At 50.0% G+C, this 15050-nt stretch overlaps 1 protein-coding gene across 1 annotated transcript in view; it reads right to left on the reverse strand.

The window, feature by feature from the left end:
• Window positions 1–15050, reverse strand: part of BCORL1 (BCL6 corepressor like 1) — a 66563-nt gene that overhangs the window by 19505 nt on the left and 32008 nt on the right. The window contains exons 6-10 of the mRNA XM_036740370.1: window positions 11098–11257; window positions 10652–10732; window positions 9469–9891; window positions 2531–2760; window positions 92–310 (exon numbers count right to left, since the gene is read on the reverse strand). Of these exons, the coding sequence (XP_036596265.1) occupies window positions 92–310; window positions 2531–2760; window positions 9469–9891; window positions 10652–10732; window positions 11098–11257 (1113 nt within the window). The remainder of the gene's footprint in view (window positions 1–91; window positions 311–2530; window positions 2761–9468; window positions 9892–10651; window positions 10733–11097; window positions 11258–15050) is intronic.

The raw sequence follows: 15050 nt of genomic DNA on the forward strand, positions 1-15050 counted from the left end.
AATTACAGTAATCTGATCAGAAAAGAGAGATACTGGTGGGGGGTGGGGTGGGAGAGGAAGGAGAGACATTCTTCTTGCCCAAATTTATTACCTTGTAGCCAAGTCTTGCAGCCCGCTGCAAGAGGGTCTCTCCAGCATTCTTGTTCACAATAAGTCGACGTGCTTCAGGGGGGATATGGCAAGCTGAAGGGGACTCAGGAGAATTCTCCAATCCTGTCTGAACCTTCAAAGAGGTCCAGGATTCTGTGGTCTTTGCTGGGAGTAGGGATTTCGGACGCACAATTCTCACTTGGTAACAGCGCCCTTTCACCTAGGAATCAAAGATAAAAAGCTGGATCAAATTGGTCAGCTGTAGGCCCCAACACTCTAGCTTGGTCACCTCCCTAGCTATCATTCATTTCATGCTAGGGGCAGGCCACTTACCCTTCCCTTCTCTGTGCCTCAGTTTCCTATTTCGGTAAAATGAGGGAGTAGGTCTAGATGATCTTTAAACTTCCCTTCCAGAAACAACATTCTATTCTCAGGCTCCTCCCAGCTCTGATATTCCACATTCTAGGACCGTTAGATGCTCTGGGTAAGTCAAACTGTCATGAGACAAAGCCCCTCCTTCCTGGAGACTACTGGGGTTTCAGTCTTAGCTCTCCCATACAGTGCCTAGATAACACTGGGGTGTTATAAGTCAGGGTGTCACTGGGTGAATAAGTCAGGCTTCCTCAGAGCTGGCAGGAACGTTAGCGATCACCTAGTCTCACCTCATTCTCTAGGGATCACAGAGCTGGGAATGGATGTCATTTTTCAGGGGAAGAAACTGAGGCCTGTAGGCAGTGGGGAAGGGGGAATGACCTGCTCAAGGTCATAAAGAGAACCAATGATCTAAAGCTGGGACCTCCGAGGAAGGTAGGAACTCAGAACATTTTGTGGAGTAGGGACTGAGCCACTGTCTTCACTAGTATTTGGGCCCTTGTTTGAGGAGGGTAGGGGCTACATCTATATGGAAAATGAGAGAACACGGGGCAGCCTGGCTGTCTGAAATTCAAACCCTGATGGGAGCAGGGTGCTCTCCTCAGCATCCCGGAGTTGGGATCCTCAAACCACCTTCTTGCCGGAGCTGTCCTTGTAGGACCGCACCCCTGCAGGGGCACAGCACCAAGCTCCATTCCATTCTCCCCATCTCTCTTAAACCCTGCTGAGGTCTAGGGCAAGGCCAGCACCTCTCTCCACTCAGCTTCCTCTTCTAGTCCAACAGAGTTCCATCTACCCCCACGAACTGCTCAGCCTCTCTTCTCTACCCTACACAAAGTGCTCCCTCCCCCCGTCCCTCTACTCCCACCTTGTGCTAACATAGTGAGAGGCAGTATAGTGACTACAGAGCTGGCCTTGGAGTCAGGAAGCCCTGGGTTCAAATCCTGGTTCTGACATATTCTGGCTGTGTAGCCCTGGGGAAATCACCATCCCAGACAATTCTTTAAGACAGAGTCACCAACATAGGTAGAGAGAATTTCTTTCTCCCCAGGAGTTTTCTTCACCAAGGAAATAACAGGTTGGGATGAGATGGAATGGGATGGCCAGGACTCTGGCCAGGGCCTTCTTGGCCTGGGGCCAGGCTCAGGACAATGGAGGAGAGGGGAGAAAGGAGAAATGCAGACAAAGCCAGCTGCCCCACCAAGCTGCAGCCTGAGCCCAAGGTGGGGGGGCAGAGGAAGCCCTGGCAGAAAGGCAATGGCTGTGGAGCAGCAGGGTATCTCTCTTCCTGGAGAGGCAAAGGCCAGTCAGAGTGGCAGGCTTGAAGGATGCTGGACAGTAAAGGGAACCAGGCTTCAGCTGAGGACAAGGGGGGGAGCTTGGGAAATCTGGATCTTGAACCTTCTTTAGCACTACAAGGAAGTCATTATTCATGCCCATTTTACAGATGATGATGATGATAGCTAACATTTACAATTATTATCTCATCTGATCCTCAGAACAACCCTGGGTTGTAGAGGCTGTTATGACCCTCATTTTACAGTTGAGCAAACAAAGGCAAACAGAGGTTAAGTGACTTGCGCAGGGTCACACAGCTAGCAAGTGTCTGTGGCCTAAGGTCTCTCTGCCTCCAGGCCTGGGCATTACCCATCTGGCCACCTAGTTGCAGAGGTTCAGGGGAGGGAAGACCAGATGAGCTAGGATACAAACCCCAGTCCCCATATCTACCACTCATTACTATAGCCAAGCCAAGAATCATAGAGTGACAGATTCAGAGCTGGAAACAATCTCAGAAATTATCCAAGCCAATCCATTTACTTTGCAGACAAGGACATTGAGGCCCCAAGAGGGCAGGATCACAACAGGCTCAGAGATCCACACCTTCTAGTCCAAACCCCCTCCTTTACAGAGTACAGGTCCAGAGGGGGGAAGAGACTAGCTGAAGGTCACACAGCCAGTCAATAGCAGAGGCCAGATTCGAATCCCTGGCCTGGTAAAGTATGCCCCATGACAAAAGCAGAAGTCTGGATTACTACCCTCAGGCTCCCTCCTCACCCACCATCCATACCTTGCCTGCCTCGCTGGGGCCAGTGCCAGTCAGATGCTTGGTCTTACACTTGCGCTTCCCCGATGGCTTATCCAGGTTGCTCAGGGAGGTGACCTTTTCCAGGCGGCTTTCCAGAAAGCCATTGGGAAAAACTGAGATATCTCCAGACCCACGGGAAGGTGTTGAGTGCTTGGTCTTCAGGCGGATCTCAGAGCCTTGGGACGATCCCTTCTGCTTCCGTGACTTGGAATCTGATGAGGAGAGGAGAAAGGAAAGCCATCGAGGGGTTCCCCCCGTGCCTGCTATAGGACACCCATTAAGGCTAAGATGAGAGAAAGGTTTGGCTTTCAGGGCACACCGGCCTCCAGGTTTTTGCCCAGGTTGTGCCTTATGCCTAAAATGTCCTCCCTCTCCTTCTTTGCTTGTTGAATCCCTTCTTGGGCTTCCTGGAGCCTCCCTGCCACGCGCTATCTTGTTCTGCAAGTTCCATGAAGGCAGAGACCTAGATTTCTTCAAACTTATTATCTCCTTGGCATCTCACATGGTGCTCTGAACACATAAGGCACATAATAAATGTCCACTGTTGGTGTACTAGGGCCTCAGATTCTTGGGGAGGGGACACCTAGGTGGCAAGCCTGGCTCAGGCAGTCATGTGCTATGTCACTCTGGGTAGGTCACTGCCCCCAAGTCTCAGTTTCTACTTCTTTGAAATGGGGGCAATAAATATGAGCCCTGGGAGCAAAGGGCTCTGTACATTTCAAGTGCTAGAGACATGGGAGTTGGTGTTATTGGTGGTAGGTGAAGGAATGGGCAGAGAGCAGCCCCTATCTACGGGCAGGGGACATCTTCAGTCCCGGCCACTAGGGGGCAGACCATTGGAGAGGTCAGGAGAAGTCCTCTCCAAGGTCTTTGCTGGGGTTCGGGGAGGGGGCAGATCGTTCCCACCCTCCATCCCACAGCAGAGCCAATTGCCTTGGGATTTGGAACGGGCCTCAGAGGTTCAGTTTCATCATCTATAAAATGAAGGAGAGTTTGCAAGGTCCTTCTAGCTCAAAACCTTATGACCCCAGCAATAAGTTGGCCAAATATCCAGGATGCGCCTTCTGGTATAAGAGACTAACAAGGAAAGAGGTCAAGTTACTCTTCTGCTCCCACCATCCCAGGAGGAAAACATGGCCAGCTGCCTAGACCTCTCCCCTGCTCCAGGACCCTATCTACAGGGCAAACACACAGAACCAGAAGAGCTGGTATTTACAGAACTCTGGGAGGTTTTATATATATATATATATATATATATATATATATATATATATATATATATATATATATATATATATATATATATATATATATATATATATATATATATATATATATATATATATATATGTGTGTGTGTATACACACATACACACACACACGTATACATGTGCGTATATATGTGTATATATGTATATATACACACATGCGTGTGTATATGTATGTATGTATACACTATATGAGGTTATTACATATATATACATGTGAGGTTATTATATACATGCATATGTGCCTCACATATGTCATGACATTAGAGCTCCAAGATAACTCTGGGAGGCAGGTTCTAGTATTGCCCCAATTTTACATATGAGGAAACAGAGGCTCAGGGAGATTAGGTGACTTGCCAAGGTCACACAACTAGTACCTGAGTCTCCCAGACTCCTCCCACCCACCCCTCCTGCCTTATATCCTAAGACTCCTCTTCATACATTCTGGAGTTGGGTCCCACTGGAATGCTCTCCATCCCCTGAGCCCATCCTGCCCTCCCTTGCCTCCCTGTAGACATTCAGGTGCTTGCCTAAACCTGGAATGCCCTTGTCTCCCCATCTTCCCTCCTCCCCCTACTGAAATCCAACCAGCATTTCCCATGGGCCAACTAGGGGCACATCAAAACAAAAAAGGGAAAATGCCTGCCTTCAGGGACCTTAAATTCTACTGAAAGTGTTTTCTCCCTCCTCACATCCTCCAAGAGCTCTAGGGCCAGGGCATCTCCTTTGGCCCATCCCATTTCCCATGTATTCTATTTATCTGAAGTTCTATTTCTCCAGCAGCATAGACACTCCTAGAGGCAGGGGGATGATCTCAAGCTCAGGGCCTTGGTGAATTGAGGTGATTGATAAATGTTAGCAAAACGGAGAGTGGGGAGCTCCTTGCCCCTGCTGCCCTAGTAAGCTAAGCATTTCAAAGTACTCTTGTCTCCCCACTATCATCCTGGGAGATAAGGCAAGCATTATCAGTCCCACTTTGCAGAGTAGGAAAGTGTGAGGCGCAGAGTCACACAACTCCAAGTTTTGGAGCCAGTATCCCAACTGAGGTTTCCCTGGACTTCCAAGTCTACCATCTGAGGGCTCTGGGGATTCTGGGAGGCTCCCGCAGAAGCCTGACAGCAGCTCTGACCCTGAGTCCGGTAGGCCCTCCAGAGTTCAGCCACCTGCCTTCTCAGATCCCACACCAGGCTCGCCTTAATGCAGTCAAGGATGACGTTTCTGCGTGCCCATCAAAGCCTATGGCTCTGCCTGCTCAGAGCTGAGCAAAGCCTTCTCTGTTTAGAATACAGTAAAGGCCCATTATACGGTGCCTGGTGGCATCACAGGGCTGGACACGCTGTAGACCCAATCACAGCCCTCGTGTGCAGAGAAGACATACCATACTTTGTTATCTTTGTGCTGGGGCAGTGCCTGGTACAACATGGGCACTTAATATGTGCTTCTCCATCGAGTGATTGATCTCTAGCTCCCCAAAGCTGGTTTTCTCTTGGCATCCCCAGCCCTTAACACAGTGCCTGGCACACAGTAGGCACTCAACAAAAGCTTCTGAAATGAATAAATGAACCACAATATCATAGGACCCAGAACTAGAAGGGACCCAGGATCACAGGAGCCTAGCTATAGAGCCACTTTCGAGCCTCCAGGGCATGTTCAGGTGATCAAGCAGCCTAGTTTAGCTGGCTAGCCCAGGGAAGGGCTGGGGTGAATGAGACCTGTCTGGCAAGGTGAGGGTGGCGGCACAGACTACAGAAGAGCTTAAAGCAGAAAGCCTACTAAGTGCTCTGTCTTGAAGATCTCTGTATTACTTTTGCATTATTTACTTATCTCCATGGCACCTTCCTCCAGGAGAAAGAGTCTAAGGTCTCTACGGGCAGGGCCACTTTCACTTGTGTCCTCATATTTCTAGTGCCTGGCACATAGTAGGCACTTCATAACTGCTTGTTGGACTGGATTGAAGGGAATTGAACTTGACCTGAGAGGTCAGTGGGAAAACATTGAAGGTTTAAAAAACACCAACGACGACAACCCTTTACCAAATTAAAAAGGTGCAATCCCAAGTACCTGCAGGGCCCTGACTGGAAGAGAAAGCCACAGGGTGCTGTGAAGGCAGTCAGAGCCTCAGATAGGGAGGTCAAGAAATGGGTATGGGGAGGAAGGGGCCCAGCACAGCAGGCCCTATGGCCTCCAGTGAGGAAAGTACAGTCAGGAATCCTGCCTCAGACAATGACGGGCAAGTCATGACCCCTCTCAGCCTCAGTTTCCTTGTCTGTCAAATGGGGTAATAACAGCACCTATCTCACAGAGATATAGTGAGGGTCAAATGAGATGATATATGTAAAGTGCTCTGCAACCCTTAAAGCTAGCTATTATTGCCATCACTATGATATTATATTTATATTATATCCTATAGTTATTTTGTACAGTTGTCTTCAATTGTGTCCGACTCTGTGACCCCATTTGGGGTTTTCTTGGCAAAGATCCTAAAGCGGTTTGCCACTTCCTTCTCTACCTCGTTTTACAGATGAGGAAACTAAGGCAGAGGTTAAGTGACTTGCCCAGGGTCACACAGCTAGTGAGTATCTGAGGCCAGATCTGAACTCGGGAAGATGAGCCTTCCTGACTCCAGGCCCAGTGCTCTAGCCATGGTGCCACCTAGCTGCCCATTCACATTCTTATTATCTCACAATGCCAATTGCCTTCCCTCTTAGAGTTTGGAACCCAACCACCTCTCCAGCTCCCCTCTTTGGGGACTTTGGGCTTGGCCCCACATAGCATCTCGTTTACCCCCAAGGACTGAGCCTTCCCTGGAGTTTTCTTTCTCCTGTTAATTGCCCCTAATCACTGACTCCAGACTCCTTTTGGAGGGGGCAGAGAATTTAACAATATTTAACCCCCCTCCCCCAAATTTGGCAGGTCAGCATAAGTTGTGCTAAACCTACTAGGTTTAGTAAGAGGTGACAGATGTCTCAAACAACTCCCCAGCCAAGAATGCTGTGTTGTTCCTTGGCCCCCTTTGCTCACCCTGTGACCACATGGGACTCGAACCCTGAGTAGGCTATCTGAACTTCTTCTGATCTCTGGGAGGATGGGCGGGCTGTGTACACACCAAAGCCATCTGCCACACACAAGTCAAAGCCTCCTAGCCTTGGCTAAGCTCCAGCTCCCTCCACTGCAGAGAAGATCAGATAAAGCAAGCAAGGCTGGCCTTGAGACCCAAAGGAACTAGGAGACCCCAGTCCATCAAATACCCATCCCTAGTCTGGCAGCCTGGGAGGACAGCTCTGGACTCCCTCCCTGGAGAATATCAAAGACCACAGCCTAATGACACTGGAAATTCCTAGCACATACCTGGCTCCATATAAAGAGAGTAAAAATCAGAAGGCCCGCATCAAGAAGGCAGTGAGGGCCAATGGCAAGGGGATGTGGGTCACCCAGAGTCAGATGAACCGGGGCTCACTTCCCTGATCTTCCTCTCTCTTCCCACCACCCCGATATGTGGTCCATGAGTTCAAGCTAGTAGACAAGGAAGATGCTGATGAACAGCTGGAGATGAGTAAATCATGAGACATTTGCTACAGGAACAGAGGGCACGAAGGGGGGTGGGGAGGGGTGTCCTGCCTTAAAGGACTCAGGAGATTTCAGATTTACTAAGCTGGAAGCCCTTCTCTGAAAGGTGAGGCGGGAGCCCTGAAAGGGCAGGGATTTGCCCAAGGTCATGCTGCTATGGAGTAGCAGAGGTGAGACCTGGGTCCAGCCAGGCCTTTGAATGTCAAGTCCTCTTTCAAGACAGGTGCGGTGTAGAGCACAGGAGAGTGGACTAGGAGTCAGGAATCAATGGGTTTGAATCCCACCTCAGATACTAGCCTCATGACCCTGGCCAAGTCACTTCACTGCTGGGGGCCTCAGTTTCCTCATCTGTAAAATGAGGGGATTTACACTTGATGGCCTCTGTGGTTCCTTCCAGGTCTAGGATCCTATGTGTGACTATAGGTAAGTCACTTCACGGCAGTTCCCTCTTTTGTCAAATGGTGGGAGGTGGGGAGGGAGGAAGGAGGTGGACTGAATGACAGCTAAGGTCCCTTCTGGCTCAAAAACCTCTGGTCTATTCAACCACACTTGACTACCCCTCAGCAGACTTTTGTTTGTCTGAAAAGCCAGCGACCACTCTCCCAAGGGAACAAGTAAGCCATCACCCAGACCTCGCTACCTGACTTGGGGAGGCCCCATGGTGGTGTCTGGGTCATCCAAGGAAAGCTATCTCTACTCGTTCTTTCTGTGGCCTACTTGTTGAGGGGTGGCCAATCCAAGGCCTTGCGCCTCTTCTCCAAGGTCTTGCCCTTCTGCCTTTAATTCAAGTCCGAGCTTTAGAGACTTGACTTGCAATCCAAGTATATTTCTGCTTGAAAAGAACCTCAATTTCCCTCCCAGACTCCCAATCAGAAAGCCAAGATAGAAGACTCGAATTTCAAAAGGAGCCCTGAAGGAGACATTCTCTCTAGCTCACCTAAGTGTTTGTTTAACAGATTAACTCCCTGGGAAAGCCAGGCAGGGAGGGTGGGAAGGTAGGAGGAGGGAAAGCCAGGGCATTAGAAAGCCCAGCCACCTAATGAACCATCTGCTAATTAAGTTAGGCTTTCTGAAATCATTATGTACCCTGTACACAAATCAGAGGAACCAGCTTTTGTCCAGGGGCACATCCTGCCTGGAAGGGGTGGGGGCCAGAGGCCCAGCTCTGGGCTCGTCCATTATCAATTCCTCACCTTTCTGGGGGGGCCGGCCGGCCTTCAGGGAGATATGCTCAGTCTGTCTGTCTCTCCCAGGATTTGCCGTGTCTCTAGTTATATTCTATCTTGTGGCTGCCCCCTCCCTCCAGGAGATACATCCAAAAGGTGCTCTCCATTGTTCCAGGGAGGCAGAGGTTATTAAAGGAATGGCTTCCAACCATCAGGAAGCCTTGTGGGATGGTGGAAACACCAGGGACTTTGGAGTCAGAGGATCTGGTTTGCAAATATGAATGTAACTGCCTCTCTGGGCCTCAGTTTCCTCATCTGGTTTTGAGGTCCCTTCTAACTCAAGATCTAGGATTCTGTGGGACACTTGTCACCAGCCCAGCAAAGGGAGAGGCCACAGTCATGACCCCAGGCTAGACTCCTGAATCTTAGAAAGATCCTGGCATTCAGGGGATTAGGAGGCAGAAAGATCCTTAGAGTCCAGTTGGTCCAACCACCTCATACTACAGACAATGGAGCTGAGCCCCAGAGAGGGGAAGGGACTTGCCCAAGGTCACACAGCTAGTAAGTAACAGAGCTGGGCCTAGAACCTGGGTCCATTGACTCCAAAGATAGCACTCCTTGAAGGTATACTTGGGCAGATGGCATGATACAATGCAAAGAGCCTTGGATTCAAGGAAGAGAATGTGGGTTCAAATCCTGGCTCTGTAGCTTAATACTCTGGGCAAGTCATTTGCCCCAAGCGCCTTACTTTTCTCATCTACAAAATGAGGGTGGGGGAGGGCCCGGTTTGGATACAGAATGGTTGGCCTCCTTTTTGATCTAGGTTCCCATCTGGCTCCCTGGTAGTGAGCAGCAAAGACTACTGTCCCCAAGAAGGTACTTCCTAGGCATCTAATACTCCTCCCACAGCTGGTCATACCTGTCCGGGCCTTGCGCCGCTGGTGGCACAGAGACTTGTGCGCCTGCTCTTCCCGCTCTGTGAGGTACTCCCCGGTGTGATATTTGCGGTTTTTCTGCCGTCTCCTTTTTTTCCTCTTCACGTGGCCTTCCTCCTCATCCTCGTCTTCGTCTTCCTCTTCATCATCCGTGTCCCACGGCTGCCTTGGTGACTCCATCTTCCAGGGCAGCTCACGGGCCCTGCGCAGGTGCCGGCTGGCCCGATCTGCCAGGGAGCGGTCCCCCCGTGAGCGGCGGCTCACATGCTGGGAGGATCGGTGGGCCTTCCGCTTGCGGTGTTTGCTGCCCAGCCCTACTTCTTCTTGGTGCTCTTCCAGCATGGGGAACACTTCCGGGCTGCCCAGCTCACACTCAGCTGTAGGGGTGAAGGTGCTGCAAAGGCTCCCTGTGGACAGAACATGCTTGGGGTAAGAAGGGAGGGCCTTCCCTGAAGAAGCAGGGCTCAGGGACTCCCTCAATCATTTCAGACTAGACACCACCCTTGGGGGCAGGGGCAAGAGTCTCCCATCAACCACTGCTTTGGCACTCAACTTGGAATTCAGAAGGCCTGGCCTCAAATCCTGCCTCTGGTTAGCTCATACTGGCTGAGTGACCTGGGCCAAGTTCCTTCCTCTCAGATGTCAAATGGGAGGATGGACTTGTAAACCTTGCAGCAATTCAATCCAACCAAGCACCACTAATATGAATAATACCCCCTTATTAAGGGTAATAATAATAACCAAGCAGGTGACCCTAGCCTTGGGAGAAGGTAGGAGTGGGAGGAGCTAGGAAAGATTAGCATTTGTAAATATAGGTTGGACCACCACAAACTGGGGGGACTCTAGAGAACTTCTAGGGGCCTTCTCACTTTTGAAGATGACTTGACCTACCAATCTGTCCCATTTTCCAAAGGCTGAAACCCATCCAAGATAAAGTGACCTGACAAGGATGTAAATCGGCAAAGTACCACCAGGGCCCAGAGTGAGATTCAGGGAAGGGTTAGAGTCGTCTGCAAACCAGCCCACGGGGTGACGTAAGGCACAGGGCATGCACAGAGCTCGTATGTCCCAGGGTGACGGCAAATGTCCTGGAGCAGCTTTCAGGCCCATGCTGCCGGGGGCCACCCCACCCCACCCCACCCCCCAGCTGCCAAGAGAGACACTCACCAGACTGGCTGCGAGTCCGGCTACTCAGGACTACAGGGATGAAGTCTCGGAAATTATTCTTGGCTTTCTTCTCCAAGTAGCCTGTGGGGAGGATTGGGGACATCATTTGAAGAGAAGGGAAGGCATAAGAAGAATGTCAGCGGAGTCTGAGCCCCAAAATAAAAGAGTATGAATAATAACGATGGTTGTGATGGTAACGCCAATACCATACCGATGTGCTGCCATTTAAAGCACGACCTCATTTGAGGCGAGCGCCATTTTAATCTCAATTTTACCCACGAGGAAACTGAGGTTTACAGAAGGTGCAGAACAAACAGGGCCGGGGCTAGAACCCAGGTCCCCACAGTCAACTACCATGACCCTCTAGGACAGCTGTAGCATTTCTGACTTGGAGATCTAGCGTCCTTCAGCGTGGTAAGCAGAGAGATGCCACGGGCAAGGCCTACCTTCCTCATGTCCATCTCCTCTTCGGAATCCTGTCAACTGGGACTGGGATTTGGCAGACTTCTGTCTCTTGTGCTTGATCCGTATGCCATTGTGCTCTTTGCCTGAGGCCTTGCAGGCTTTCTTGCTGGATTCATGGGAATCTCCATGATGCTTCCTCCACTACAGAGGGACAGGAAGAGACATGCCTATGGTCAGGTTGGTTGGCAAAGGATACTCCATGCCATTCAATTCCAACCAATTCAACAAACATTGTTCAGGGATCTTCAGTGGCTCCCTCTTACACTAAGATTAAAATACAAAACTCCACCTGGAATTTAAAGCTCTTCATAGTTCGAGGACAACCTATCTTTCTCACCTTGTTTCATATTACTTGCCTTTAAGGACTCTTAATTTCCTGGCATGCTCATAGAATCATGGGGAGGGAGGGAACAAGCATTAAGCACCTACTATGTGCTAGGCACTGTGCTAAGTACTTTACAAATATTATCTCCTTTGATCCTTACAACAACTCTGGAAGGTGGATGCTGTTATCATCATCCCCATTTTACAGACGAGGAACAGCTGAGAGACAGCGCTGAAGTGACTTGCCCAGGGTCACACAGCTAGTGAGTATCTGAGGTCATATGGATACTCGCCATTCCTCAGAAAGGACAGTCCACCTCTGGATGTGTACTCCGCAATCCTTGGCTAGAATGCCCTCCCTTCTCCTTGCAAGGCTCAGTTCTTTCTGATTCCTCAAAATCACCACCATGTATTTCTTTACCTTTGAATGTGTTCCATTCTCCAAAAGAATGGAAGCTCCCAGAGGGCAGGGCCTGGTTTTCTCTTGTCTTTGTATCTCCTGTGCCTCAGTACAGTGGCTGACACACAGTGAGTGCTTCATAAATGCTTGCTGAATTTAAGAGGATTACTAGGTAGGTACCAATGGAGTTTGGCCATGCAGGACTCTGGGAATATGAGCTGTGATAACAGAAGCACTGCATTCTCTGGCACTCTAAAGTTTAGGATGGGCTTGCATAACCTGCAGCCCGCCAAAGGATTTCGGGTGGACCAAGAAAAACGTAAAGGAAAACATACTCTACGTTTTTCGTGGGCCACCCGAAATCCTTTGGTGGGCAGGCCTAGTTTGCAAAGTACTTTGCCCATAACAACTCTGGTAAGGAGGTAATGCAGATGTTATTACCCCCATTCTATGGAGGGGGAAACTGAGGAAACAGTGAAAGGACTGGCTACGGAACCCAGAAGTAGCAGAACAAGAAATGGGAACCTGGGTCTCTTGGGACTCCTAAGTCCAACCCCTTTCCTACACCCTGAGGCCTCGGAAGGTAGCACAGGTCCTGGTCTCAAGGAGTTTACAAACTCATGTGTGAAAGACACCCCGAGAAATAACTAAGGCACAAAAGGGAGCCCTGGGCCAAATGCCGTAAGAACTCTGAGGAGGGGAAGGTGGATCATGCCTGTCCCTGGGAGGCTTCCTGGACAAGACAGCACCTGAGCTGGCCCAGGAAGGAAGGCGAGACTTTCCTAAAGAGTCATGAGCTTGGGTGTCTATTTCACACAGGAGGACAATGCCAGCAAAGGCATCCAAGAATGGGACCTGGGGGGTAGTGTGAGATGGGGGGGGACCCAGAGCAGGGCTTCAGAACCAGGGGTCGGGAACTCATTAATTATTTTGACATCTGTGCATTTTATAAATTTACAAACACAATTCTGAAGGGGCCCCTCCATAGACTTCACCAGGCTGACCGCCCAAGGGACCCAGGACACGAGCAAGGTCAAGCACTCCTGCTCAGGGATACAGGCTGTGAAGCAGCTGGAATCCCAGAATCGAGGGTGTTCACTCTGGTAGCTAGGATGCGGGGCAGCCCTGAAGGTTGGTCAGCAGAGGCACTGGCGGTTTTGATCTTTATCACCCCAGCACCTGGGACATGGGCTCACATAGGAGCCATGTCCCATAAGAGACTCTTGTTGATTTAGTCACAACCATGCCAGTAGGAGGGATGGAACACAAACTATTATATTGATATTAAAGTCAAACAAGTGAAAATGAAGTCAAAGGCTAGGGAGAGAAAGGCCCAGGGGCCGATAACTTCGGTATCACCTTTCAGATAGGATTTCTGGGTTGGGCAATTCCTCCCTGCAGTGGGCTTCCATGTCTATCACCCCACCTGGGTCTCCTAATAGCACTGGGAGGGAGGGGGGCCAGGACTTCTTAGCCACATTGGCTAGATCTGAAGCCTCACTCAAGGTCACCACATAATGGAGCTGGGTCCAGAACCCAGGTCTCAGGATTACCAGCCTAGAATGCTTTTTTTTCCATTAGACTCCAAAGCTTCCCCTTAGCCCTGGCCACATCAAGCAGTCCTGAATAACCAGGCCAGGGATGCTAGCAGCTCAACCCGGAGCCACCAAAAGACGAGATGAGGAGCTAGGAACTGTCCACAGAGGAGTCAACATGGAAAGGGATTGGTCCAAGGCCATACAGGTAAGTTAGCAGAAGAGTTGAGCCTCGGACCCAGGTTTTCTGGGGTCTCCCCACACAGCTGGGGAAAGAAACAGCAGCAAACAAAAGCCAAGTGCGAATATTTTCCATAAATGCTTATATCTATTGGCAAGAAAAAAAGGCTTTGAAAATGACAACTGGCCCTGGAGAGGAGCCAATACACCTCTTGCCCTTCTCTGCAAACCTGAGGGCCTATGGATGCGCAATGATGTATACATCATCCTCTAGCTCTCCTGAGACATGGGATAGTTTTGCTGACCTGTCTTTTTTCCCTCTTTTTTATTTTTTGTCATAAAGGACAGTTGTCTGGGCAAGGAGGGCTACGTCAGGAACAAAGGTGATGTTAAAAACAGGAAACCCTAATGAAAGTGACCCCTGCCCCTCTAGTAATGGGGGAACAAAATCAACCCCTGGCAGGGGCATAGGGGGTTAAATGTTCTCTAGTTAATTTTTTTTCACCTGGACTCCATGTCCAGGCCAGAGGGCACACAGTGGCATCTCACTTGCTGGTTGGCCAGCACTGCCTGGCTCCGCAAAGGGGCAGGGCCAGGCCTGGCAGATGTCAGGTTGGGGAAACATTTCCCAGGGCCATCCAAGCTACCTGAGCTTGGGGGTGGGGGTGGCTATGGGGGCGGGAGAACAGAGAGGCTGAAGCCATCAACCCTGTCAGATTTCCAGGAGTCTCTCGGGCAGAGGCAGGAAGATAGCTCAGGTTAAAAACTAAATACCAAATCAGTTTACCCACAGAAGCCTTGACTGGGAGCCCTGGAAGGGACGTCAGAGCTCACCCAATCCAGCCCCCTCATATGACAGAGGCCCAGAGAGGGGTAGGCCAAAGTCACTCAGCTAGTTGGTGGAGGACTTGGGATTAGAACCTAAGTCTTCTGACCTTTGGTCTGCTTTCTCTAGCGCCATGGCTTTAACCCCCTTCATTTGTTGTCCCTTCCTTGATGCCCTTCTTCCAATGCCCACAGAATCTGCGGCAGAGAAACAGGATTTTTGTGGGACAAGCTAGATGGGGATATGCTGTTAGAAGTTAGTAGAACATAAGCTTCTTGAGGGCACAAACTGTACTGCCTTTTTCTTTGCATGCTAGCACCTAACACAATGCCTGGCACGTGGTGGGCATATAAGAAATGCTTTCTGATCGATTGGTTGTCCTGGGTGGAGTTAAGAGATGAGCTGTTAAAAATTCAGGGTGACATCTTGCGGGTATCATTTGGATGACTTCTGATTTTGGCCAGGAAAGGTGGTGTATGTAGCATAGGGGTTAGAGACCTGCTCTCTGACTCAGAAAGGCCTGTGCTCAAGACCCTCCTCTGACACCTGGCTGTGTGATACTGGCCAAGTCACTTGGCTTTGGTGAGTTCATACTTATAGATCATTCAATGTTAAGGCACAACGCTAACAGTCTGGGCTGTCACTTACTATCCACGTGACCCTAGGCAA

This window comes from Trichosurus vulpecula, chromosome X (genome assembly GCF_011100635.1).
Source record: "Trichosurus vulpecula isolate mTriVul1 chromosome X, mTriVul1.pri, whole genome shotgun sequence".
Classification (NCBI taxonomy): domain Eukaryota; kingdom Metazoa; phylum Chordata; class Mammalia; order Diprotodontia; family Phalangeridae; genus Trichosurus; species Trichosurus vulpecula.